This window comes from Panicum virgatum, chromosome 5N, assembly GCF_016808335.1.
Source record: "Panicum virgatum strain AP13 chromosome 5N, P.virgatum_v5, whole genome shotgun sequence".
In the NCBI taxonomy this organism is placed as follows: Eukaryota; Viridiplantae; Streptophyta; class Magnoliopsida; order Poales; family Poaceae; genus Panicum; species Panicum virgatum.
This window is the reverse complement of record NC_053149.1, coordinates 3,631,993-3,643,767: the sequence shown is the minus strand read 5'-3', so window position 1 is coordinate 3,643,767 and position 11,775 is coordinate 3,631,993. Positions and strand designations below refer to the sequence as shown.

The 11,775-nt window shown below is 47.4% G+C and overlaps 2 protein-coding genes across 2 annotated transcripts; both read right to left on the bottom strand.

Annotated features, from left to right (window-relative positions):
• Window positions 1-9: 9 nt before the first annotated feature.
• LOC120675808 lies at window positions 10-2,842 on the bottom strand. The gene is made up of 6 exons (XM_039957015.1): window positions 2,445-2,842; window positions 1,590-1,710; window positions 1,121-1,242; window positions 897-1,018; window positions 663-822; window positions 10-291 (listed from the first exon to the last, which is right to left on the bottom strand). Exons 1-6 carry the CDS (start codon window positions 2,762-2,764, stop codon window positions 282-284), a joined length of 855 nt encoding a protein of 284 aa, XP_039812949.1. The 5' UTR covers window positions 2,765-2,842; the 3' UTR covers window positions 10-281.
• A 1,612-nt stretch (window positions 2,843-4,454) lies between these two features.
• LOC120676867 (cytokinin dehydrogenase 2-like) lies at window positions 4,455-9,309 on the bottom strand. The gene is made up of 3 exons (XM_039958197.1): window positions 8,466-9,309; window positions 7,904-8,331; window positions 4,455-5,336 (listed from the first exon to the last, which is right to left on the bottom strand). Exons 1-3 carry the CDS (start codon window positions 9,097-9,099, stop codon window positions 4,737-4,739), a joined length of 1,662 nt encoding a protein of 553 aa, XP_039814131.1. The 5' UTR covers window positions 9,100-9,309; the 3' UTR covers window positions 4,455-4,736.
• Window positions 9,310-11,775: the final 2,466 nt, after the last annotated feature.

The following is an 11,775-nucleotide window of genomic DNA, read 5'->3' as shown; positions in this document are numbered from 1 at the left end:
CAACTGAGATTTTGAAGAACCTGAAATCGTTTCCACTTTCCAGTGTTATATGAACATTTCTCTGACCGATTCAAAGAACATAATATTTGAATTCCTGCTATTCATCACTATTTCAATCATCCAAATCATAAAACAGGTGCAACCCATAAGGAAACCACAAACTAGTTAGTACACCATGTATGCATTCTGGCTACGTCTCTTCAGGTCTCCCCGGAGGCCATCTTCCAAACACACATTCTTTGCACAGGATTTGTGCACCCATGTTACAACCAGCGACAAGGTCACGAGTCCCTGTGGAGAAGATGAAAAACCATCGTTAACAAGAAAAAACTGGTATGCATCGCTAGCATTTCATGAAAATGATCCCATGGGAGTATGGGCTCGACTGCAATTAACGTAAAGATGCCCAGCTAAATATGGGCTCATGCTTGAATATACTATCTCAAATGAACAGCTTGTTAAATCGTTTGACATCACAATGTATAGCCATTTACTTTAGAAAGAAAACTGCAACATTTGATGTAAACAGGCCTACCAGATTACTAATCACATAGATGAAACCGAGCAGAATAATTAATTTTTCATGCTCTAGAAGAAAAGCATGTGTCCATAACATTTATTCAAAACCTCCGACCATGTTAATCATTTGCTCATGAAGGTACCTGGCAATCTTAATATTTCTGAAGGACAACATCACAGTTAGTATCAACGTCACCATGGCGAAGCAAAGGTGCTCCAAGGAATGGCCACTAATGAAGTATCGGTTCACACTGTAAACCTTCCTGTCAGCAAGGCATTCAAATCTTGCCAGAAGGTAAAAGCCTGCACCAGTACGACAATCAAATAAGCGTTCGATGTGAGTTACCAGATTGAATGCAAGGATCAGTTACAGTTACCTGTAGCAAGGAACCAAAATCTTGAATGTGTATACTTTGGAGGAAACAAGAATAGCATTGCAGGAATTGCAATGCAAGGAACAAAATTCAGAATCACCCATAAGCGCATATCATCAAGAACCCTGATCAGCCAGAAGAACATACGATGATGATTCATGTCCAGTATCTATTTCGAGATAAACTATAGGAGGAACACACTGAAGGAGTGTCAGATGTATTTATACCTTTCACATGCACTACTCACTAATATAAGAGACAATAGTGAGATCAAACAAGATAGTCCAACCCTCTCATCAACTCTTTCAATTACCAATATTGACAAAATTGAGGAGGAGGATATCATCATCTGCATCGCAAGAGCATCCATTAAACATACATAACTAGAAAAAAAATATTTGGTATTCATTTATCCTATTGGCTAGATGCCAATGAAATCATTTTTTACTGATTGCTACTCTAAACACAAAACACCCACATGAAAACTCAGTTGCGCACAGTTTTACGTATGGTCACAGATTCACATAAGTTGCAAACAATAAACTTTCTCGAACACCAATTTCAAAAAACCCTAATCCATCCAAACAGTGCCCAGCTTGAAAACACCTACATTATCAAAAAAACAAACTTGAGAACACCTAGGAATGAGTAAACAGAAGATGAGAAGATGACAGCGAGAAAGTAGTATCCAGATACCGGCAACCTGTCCCATATTAAGCGGTCATCATCTGGCTTGAGGTGATAGTAAGCTGAGCCAAATGCTGCCGCTACATTCCCAGCATAAAAGAGGAACCATCCCAAGGCCTCCCACCTCAAGCTACATAATTCCACAAAGTTACATGTTATCATTTTGTAAAGTTTAATCCAACGCAGGGATTCGGTGTCATTTGAGATAGCAAATTTCTTTAAGCAGAACACCTCACAGAAAAACAAATTTAGTTTCATATGAAGTGGGCATTTTTTGAACAAACAGGAAAATCACACACATTTCAATTCTTGTCTTTTCTTGAACCAGTTCAGTCTATTTTAATTAAATACCCATGATCCAAATCCCATTATATGGCCATTCTACACATTGGCAAGATTGGATTACACATTCCTGACTCAAAGCATTTGATCAAGCAAGCAAGCATGTGCCATAAAGTATGACCGAGTTATTCAAACCTAACAGCAAAGGATCTCAACATGTTTGATGAGTGACATTCTCATTTAAATCTAGTCCACTGAATTAGCAGGATCAGTAGGGCAAGGTAGGTCATGGCTAACCATCTTGAAATCTTAACTAAAGCAGTAGTTGTTAGATATACACTAATCACCTATTCTGAGTTCCGAGGCCCCAAGCATAACTGGATACTGCTATACGGGACAGATTGGACTCGTCAATAACTACCACTCTCTCTCAAAAAAAAAAAAAAGACATTGGTTAGCCCAATTCTTCAATTTAAGCATAATCGAGCTTTTCATTAGACCCACGTGTAATGAAACCAGACCACAAGACAAACTTGTTTAGTGAGACATTCCATCAAACAAGGGGTGGGCCAGTAAGGGCACCTGACGCCGAAGCACCCGCTGCCGCAGAGACAGAGGATGAGGCCCGGGACCCCGGCGAGCAGGAGCGGGTAGGCAGTGAGCACGTTGAGCGTGTTGGGCACCCCGAGGAGGTTGCGCATGTCGGCGAAGAGGTGGAGCGCGGGGGAGTGGCGGAGCCGCGGCGTGGCGACGAGGAGCAGCGCGGAGGCGATGACGGCCCCGCCGGCGAGCGCGCGGCGGCGACGGTTCTCTCGGCGGAGCAGGGCGGAAGCGAGCGCGATGGGCCCCGCGCCGGGGCCGCCCCGGCCCCGGTGCGGGGGCAGGTCGGCGGCGAGATGCATACGGGGCGCCGGCGGTGAGATGCTGCTAGTTGCGCCTCACGCAGTCGGAGATGGCTGGCTACAGGCTTGACGGGGAGTGGAATGGAGGGCTAGATTTCCGCTGTTGGGCCGTGTTTGTGACCATGGGCCTTTTCTTTTCTCAGTTAACAATCAGGGTGTTTTTTTTTTTGCTTATGTTTGAGTCAAATTTTGGTTCCCAAATTTTGTATCCAGTACAGTATTTCACCACGTTATCGTGTCTAGATGAAGATATATGGGTACAGAAGCATAAAATTTCAGTCAAAGATGAAGATATATAACCTAGAGGCAAATCTGGATGAGAAATGATTTGCATTCTGTTTTGCATTATGTAACTGAGGACGAGTAACTTTATATTCTTTTATGGCTCGAAAGCATTATTTCTTTGTTGATTTTTCGGCCTTCTAGGTCAGATTTTTAGGGCTATTTTTTTTTAGAAAATCACGGGGGATGAAAAGTCCCCAAATTGATTTAGTATAGATTCCGGCAAGCCGGTGATGGAGGATGCATGGCACCAGATACAGATACATAAGACGGGGGGAGATATTATATGACATATGTTAAACACCACAAATTTCTATGGTTAACTGCGTAATCTTTGTAATAATTTTTCGACCTTGGCTCTAGTTAGATTTCTGATTTCGCTTCGCTGCGGCAACATGACAAGCATGCGACTGGCTCGTGGCGTCATGCATGATCCAACGAAACGCCGTACGTGTCACATGCCCGCGCGGGCTAACTTGCTTGCAGCTGCCTGCAAATCACGTTTGAATCTAGCCGCCGCACGGCCGAGAGAGGTTGGCGGACTGTGGCCTGTGGGCCGGGGCTAGCGCTCGACGGAGATCTGTGCCGGCGGTTGCTTTCGTAGGTATAATCTGGCTGGGATCTAGCAATATCAATGGAACAGCGACAAGCGATCCACTGTGTACTCTACTACCGAGGTCGGAGCATGTCAGTGAATATCCCACGCGTGAAAAAATGCAATCTGCACACGTACTGTTTCGTGGTGAGCTTTGCGTAGTATAGAGCGTGCGCTTCCAAACAAGTAAAAGGATGAAAGGTAAAATGGCCATATTTAGTACAGTTATGCATACATGTAAATTCATTGTACCATACCTACGAAAATATACAATTTATCTATATCTAGGGGAAAAAAATAACATTATACTCTATATCCTCATTTTGATCAATTAATATAAGTAAATCACATCTACATGTGCAGACTTGAAGTAAGTTTGAGCTCAAATGGTGTATAAATCAAACAAACCATGAAAATGATTTACAGTAGCATTAATGGAAGATGAGAGGATGAAGTTTCTCATTTTTAGAACAGTTGGATGGAGGGAAATCAAAATCCTTCACAAATCGTGGAGAAAATAGCCATAAACTCCCATCACCCGAGCCAAGAGAAAAAAGAACATGAATGGATGAATGGTTTAGGCAAGGGGAGGAAGAAGGATCTAAAAATTTCTAGGAAATTTAGCCCCGTTCAGTGGCTCCAACCAGAACTAAAGAGACCTATTAATTCCGGTTGGAGCCACCAAACGGAACTAAATGTTCCTGCCACACCCCCAACTCTACTAGCCGTTAGATCCGGAACTAATGTCTTCATTACTCTCAGACCCAGCAGCAACCGGAACTAATGTCAAAGACCATTTTTGTACTAGTAATATATACAATTATGCATACATGTTCATTTCTTTCATGCATGGTAGATCATCGACCAAGAAATCAGTTCATATACATCCAGGTCATTGTACGTTACACACTGTTCCAGCGCTCAGATCATGAACTGCTCGATCAACTTCTGACGACGTGCGTGCATGCATTATTTCAGACCTAAGCTAGAGGACACACAGCTACAGTACATAGTAACTGTACCACACACTGAGTGATCGAACCGCGCATCATTATTATTTCATGCGCGTGCATCGATCAACATAGGATCAGCTAGCTAGGCAGCAAGTGGGTGCGAGAAAATCCTCTGGCCGCGCGACAGGATCGCGCTGGGGTCGTACTTGCGCTTGCGCCGGGCGAACCTGTCCCACCTGCCGGGCCCGAAGTGCCGCGCCGCCCACTCCGCCTGCGTCGCGTAGGACGGCAGGTACTGCGTGCACGGGATGCCGGCGTCCGCGCAGAACCGCGCCACCACCGCGTTCTGCGCCTCCATGCGCGCGAGGTCGCCGGCGGCCACCGCCGACCGCAGGATCCCCACCGTGTAGAACACCTCGTCGCCGTCGTCCTCCGGGATCACCGCCGACATGCCGCCGTCCCACCCGCGCCGGTTCATGGGGTAGACGAGGACGGGGCCCATCATGGCGCGGCCGCCGCCGCGGCGGAGCATCACGCCGTGGAAGACCCCCGCGGCGAAGTCCAGGATGCGGGAGCGCGGGAGGAAGAGGTTGAGCCACGGGTGCGGCACATCCCAGAGCCCCGCGGCGCGGAGCTTGTGCTCGCCGGCGCGGACGCGGTCCAGGAACTCCACGTACGACACGTCCTGCACGAACGCGAAACCCCGCGCGTACCGCAGCTCCCGCAGCATCACCTCCAGACCCTGCACGTACGCACGCACATAGAGAGAGATATATACCTTATTAGCTTCTTCGTCATCACTCACCTTGATATATAATATAATCTCTAATTAAAACCTATAGCACCTAGTTTATTACTACCTACTCCCTCTGTCCCTTTTTAAGTGTCGCTGTTGGTGTGCGTGCCACAAGTTTAACTCGATTTGTAAAAAAAATGTGCAACATTTATATCTCCAAATAAATTTGTTAAAAACTAGACTAAAAGATATATCTAATGATATTAATTATGTATCATAAATATCAATATTTTTGTATAAAATTAATCAAAGTTATTTCTCGGAAAGCGAAAGCGACAGTTATTTAGGGACGGAGGGAGTACTTAATTACTAGTACACTGTAATACAATATTACTGCCAGTAAATAAACTAGAAAATTACTTCCACATACACGAGGTTAAACTAGAAAACAAGCATGCATGTCACATATTGACATATATAGCTAGTGTGTACTCTATATATAGCTACTGTTCCTTTATGAATAAAGTTGCATGTGCAAACTTCCACACATGTTAAAAATGGTACGTGCCAAGGTGGGGGGCTAGTGAAGTGACACTGTGACTGTGAGGTTACATACGTTATATGCTGGTCCAGACACACATCACACATGTAATATATAGCTAGCTAGGCATAACATGTTGTGATGCATTGCAAGTTTGCAACTTTACAAGACCAAGAGACCCCAGTCTACTAGTGGGTAGCTGGCAGCTGATAGCAATCTGAGGATGATCGAGTTGTTGCCGATGGACAACAAGTGTGTCACGTTGTGTGCAAAAGATCCGGGCACTGTTCCTGGCATGTGTGCGTGCCGGGACCTCCGCGCGATCGGGTACATGCATGTCAACTCGCAGCCTGCTGGCAGGCCAGCCAAGCCATGGATGTTCATGTTCATGTGGTGCTCGACTGCTCGCACGGTCCCTTTCGTGGAAAACCGTGGCCGCCCCAACTGATCTCGATCTGGCTGGTAGCTGCTGGTACTGTTGCTAGCTAGCTGCGGGTGCATGCAAACAGATCTGAAATAAAGAGATTGGGTGCATGTTCCAGCTCCTGCCTGCTGGCTAGCCCTGTAGCGATCGAGAGCGGCTTGTTATGTGAATGCTAGCTCTGTGGTCGTACATTATGATTATCCTTTAGCCTGTAGCCAAGGTATATACCTGCTGCATTTGTAAATGTTTATATATTTTAATGAGACCAAGTCTTATAATAACGTACAGGATCATATCACTGGCCAGGATACATAGCTTTGAGCAATCATGTGTTTTGTCTCTGTCTACCGTACCCCATATATAGCCATATATAGTGGCCATCAATTATTAGTCATACTACCAAGTGAGTGTTACTAAATTTCTCTTCACGTTTTTACGAGCAATAATTGAGCTATTTGTAGCAAAATAGGTACTCCCTCCATTCTTTTTTATTTGACACCGTTGATTTTTTTCTTCAACTTTGACCAACATTATTTAATTAATCAGTTAGTTAAATGAAGTGAAATGAGTACCTTTACGTCTATTATCAAGAGTCTCTTGAATCTAACTTGAAGATTTGACTATTTGCATAAATATTTGTAGAAAAGACGAATAGTCAAACGAAGAAAAAAAAGTCAATGATGTCATATATTTAAGAACAGAGGGAGTATTTTTTTCACCATTTTGTTGTATTTTTTTTTCTTTTTCTTGTATATATCAGTCCCCACAAACAAGTTAATTAAAGCTTGGTTCCACCGTATCGGAATTTTGACCAGCCAGCTAAAGAAGTAGCTAAAGAAGTTTAGTCATGATATTAATCCTCCGGTCCAAAAGGGTCGTTACATATATATCACCACTATACTTTATTTCAAGAGAAAAAAACGGGAAGTTATATATGTGTGTATAGCTTATTGCTTATTGTCATCTAAAGTAGCGTGTAGCTTATATATGAAATCGTATTATTATTGGCAAACTCGAATGGTCCTTTTTAAGATTCCCCCAATCTAAAAGCTAAGGTCACTACTGCATATATATATATATATATATATATATATATATATATATATATATATATATATATATATATATATATATATATATATATATATATATATATATATATCAGAAGCAACAATATTATTTATTTTGCAACAGCGACAAATGGAAAGTTAGGCGTTTATTTTTTATTTTTGTTATAACGATTTTAGCTTATGCAATGTGCGAGTGATGTGGGTCTAATCATCGGGGGGGAAAAAAGAAACCTTGCTTTGTGTGTTTATTTGCTTTGTACTATAGAAAAAAAGTGCGCGAAAAGCTTGCGAAAGATATGCACCACAAGGGCCCGACAAGGCCAGGCCAAGTACGATGTAGACGCTGCGCGGCTGTTCATGCTGCCCCCACCAACTTTGCTTCCACCTTCGGAACCATGCATACGCGCGCGTCACAGACTCACCGTTGGAACCTCATCAGATCAGATCGAGCAGGAACCCCATCGATCGTTGCGATCATGTGGCTGGCGTGTGCACGTAGAAATAAAATGTTGCCCGGCCGGGCAGATGATAAGGTTACCTTGTCAACGTCGGCGGCGGTCGTGTCGGCGGCGCCGCCGTAGTAGACGGCGCCCTCGAGGCAGTACAGGACGCCGCCGGCCTCCTTGGCCAGCGCCGCGACGCGTGCCGCGTCGCCCTCCGAGAAGAAGGACGACGGCGGCTGCGAGCGCCAGCTCCCGATGAGGCCCTGGGAGTCGGTGAGCACGGAGCCCTCGACGTAGTCCATCACCCCCGCCACCGCGCCGCGCTCGGCGATGAGCCGCTCCTGGTCGCCCGTCAGCGCCGCGGCGTCGGCGTAGAGGAGCCGCACCCACCGCGCCCTCGCCGGCGCCGGCACCAGCGGGATCCGCGCCCGCGTGATGATGCCGAACTGCCCCAGCCCGCCGAGCACGGCGTCGAAGAGGTCCGCTTGCTTCTCTTTGGAGCACGTCACCATCTCCCCGGTTCCTGAACACGATCGAATGAATGGTGTTCCCGCAGGCACGCACGATCGTCGTCAACCCCAAGTAGTCCATGTCTAGCTTCATAGCTTGTGACAACGACGTGACTATATGCACAACGACGGCGATGTACTAACGTACCGGTGACGACGTCGAGCTCGAGGACGTTGGATATCTGCGGGCCGTGGCGGAAGGCCTGGCCGCTGATGCCGGCGTTGGAGAGCGTGCCGCCGACGGTGAGGTGGAGGTAGTCCGTCCACGAGCGCGGCGTCAGGCCGTGCGCCAGGGCGGCGTGCAGCACGTCCACCCACAGCTGCTCGCCGCCGGCGTCGATGTAGCGCCCGTGCACCGAGACGGCGAGCCGCGCGTCGGAGGGGCCGTCGCCACGGCGCCCCAGCGACGCCATGTCGACGACGACGCCGCCGGGGGCCGTGGCCTGGCCGCCGGTCGAGTGGCCGCACCCCCTCGCCGAGACCGGGAACGGGGAGGCGCTGGCGCTGGACGCCCGCAGCAGCGCGGCGATGTCGGCCGCGCTCGACGGGTAGAACACGGCCGCCGGGAGCGCGGCGTCCACGGACGACGCGTTGGTGCCGAAATCGGTGGACGCGAGCGCGGTCGCGGCGGCGTCCGTCCGGATCCGCCCGGCGGTGGCGCCTTCGAGCTCGCGGACCTGGTCGACGACGGACGTTGTCGTCGGCGAGGCGAGCGTGGGCGGAAGGGTCGTCGTCGTCTTGAGGACGACGCAGATGAGGACAAAGCCGAGCTCCGCCGCCATGGAGACCGTATCCGTATAGCTAGCTGAATTTCGCTCTATCTCTCGAGCTCTAGCCTCTCGTTCTGAGCTCGCATCGCACGCAGCAGTGGAGAGAGCCCGGGACAGCCTATAAATAGCAAGGCTAGCTAGCTCGTTCGTCGCGCTGGACTGCAGCTGCAGGTCGTGGTGTTAGGTACGGGCTTTGATTATTGGTTATCAGCTGCGAGAAGCGAGATCGATGAGTTAGCTAGGTAGCTGCCGGCCATGATCCATCGCATTAGCTGCGACGACGACGACGACCGGTGACTTAGCTTAGCTTTGCTTGGGGCTGAGCTCAGCTGCTGGCTTTCGAGATCTCCGTAGATTGGCCTTGTTTGGTTCCCTGGTGCTAGGTAGCGCCAGGAACTATAGCTAATTTTGACCATTAATTACGAGTGTTAAACTAAATCAGTTTATAAAACTAACTCCAGAACCCTGCGCAAGAAACCATGAAGAATCTAATGAGGCATTTGACTGCGTAATTAGAGGACGGTTACTGTAGCATCACTGTAGCCAATAATCGATTAATTACTGTCATTAGATTCGTCACAAAAAATTATATCCATCTCTAAAAAAGTTTTGCAAATAGACTTCCTTCTGGACTTCATGCATAGAAGATTTTTTTCTCGGCTTGCGTGCGCTAAAAATAGTGCTGGGAACCAAACAAGGCCAAGACCGAAAGATACGGTGCCGTCCTAGGTGATCAGACACGTACGTACACCGGTGATCGATGGATCGATCGGTCCTGAGGTGTGTGTGCATGTGAACGTGAAGAGGACTTTCGATCTCTCAGGAATACGATAAGTTCCTACATGCTATCTCTCGATGGGCCAGGGCAGTACACGCTGCAGGGCCGTACTAGAGAAAGAGGCACTGACGATGAGCAGCAAAGCAATGCAAGCAGCTGAATGGCTAGCCGTGACTCGATGGAGATTTGGTATATATGCAAATAAAAAGGTCCCCAGTCCGGCCTTGCAGCATTACTGTGCTTTACGTACGTCTTCGATCGATAGGGCTCTTGCCATCGGAATCGAATGAACGCAGGAGCACGACGACTTTTGCGTCGTCGTCCTCTTTTAGGTTCGATCGAGGACGATGCTGGATGTTTGTTTCAAAAGAAAAGGACGATGCTGGATGGAAGAAGGGGCGTAGAAATGGGCAGGCACATCGATCACGATCACATATGGCCAGGGCATGTGGTGCGGTGACATGACGGCATCGGATGCAGCTGTGACACCCATGGCCGGCTTTACAGGTCACCGGATTTTCTCTCTAGAGCTAGTATTGGGTCGACAAAGGCAACCAGCGCTGCGCCCACGTTCGTTCTGGTGGGCATTAGCATGTAGCCAAAGCCAACGGTGGGGAATGGCTAGCCCCGTTTAGTTCACAATCGTGAAATTTTTTGGATGTCACGTCAAGGTTTGACCAGATGTCGGGAGGGTTTTTCGAATACTAATTTAAAAATTAATTTCAGAACCCGCTTGGAAACCGCGAGACGAATCTTTTGAGGCCTTTGACCGCACCATTAGCACATGTGGGTTACTGTAGCACTTATGGCTAATCATGCACTAATTAGACTCAAAAGATTCGTCTCGTCATGTACATCTAAACTGTGTAATTAGTTTTGTTGTTTAATTACATTTAGTGTTTCATATATGTGTTCAAAGGGGAGGTGAAAATTTTTGGGTGAATTTTTTTGGAACTAAACGGGCCCTGAACCAAATACGTACGGTCGATCTATCCAGCGTCCTTTTTTTTCCTCTTTCGTAAAACAAGGCCATCGATGGGACAGCTCCGCGGTAGACCATTCCATTCTAGACGAGGAGGTGATTCCTTCCTATCAGACGAAACTCCACAGTCCACACACTAGAAGCAAGCTAGCTAGGTGCATACTGACATGACCATGGAGCCATGTATGCATACACTGTTAGAAAAATCAACATTAGTACCGGTCAGCACCCCTTTTAGTACCGGGCGCCTGGCCGGTACCGATTGGCCGGTACTGAATGGCATGCCATTTAGTACCGGTCAAAACGCCCGGTACTAGTCGCGAGGATTCGAACCCACGACCTTCGGCCTCGCGCGTAGCTTCCTTACCATTCCACCTATGCACCAGATGTGACTGGGTAGAAAATGCATTCTTTTTAAAGCCTGTAAAGGGCCATTAAGTACCGGCCAAGACACCGGCCGGTACTAAATGTCGTTTTTTAGTACCGGCCGGTGTCTTGAGCCGGTACTAAATGGCCGCGCCATTTTAGTACCGGCCTAAGACACCGACCGGTACTAAAAGACGACATTTAGTACCGGCCGGTGTCTTGGGCCGGTACTAAAATGGCTTAGGGGACGTTTAAATTTTGGTCCGGTACTAAAATGACCCCGGGGTAACGTTAGTACCGGACCAAAATATGCCCGGTACTAAAGGCCGCGGACGAATGAGACATTTTCTAGTAGTGATATATGTGTGCGCGCATTCATGTGGTTCGGTATATTATGAGTTTTATGGGTTTTTATTTCATGCATGCATCTTGTCGTGGGTCTTCGGGAGTCTTACAGTAGTCCAGCCTCTTAAATATAATTAGCGGGCCGTTGACAACAATGACAATACTCTAGCATGTGCTAGCTTACTACTAGTTCACACATACTACTGCACTAGTATCA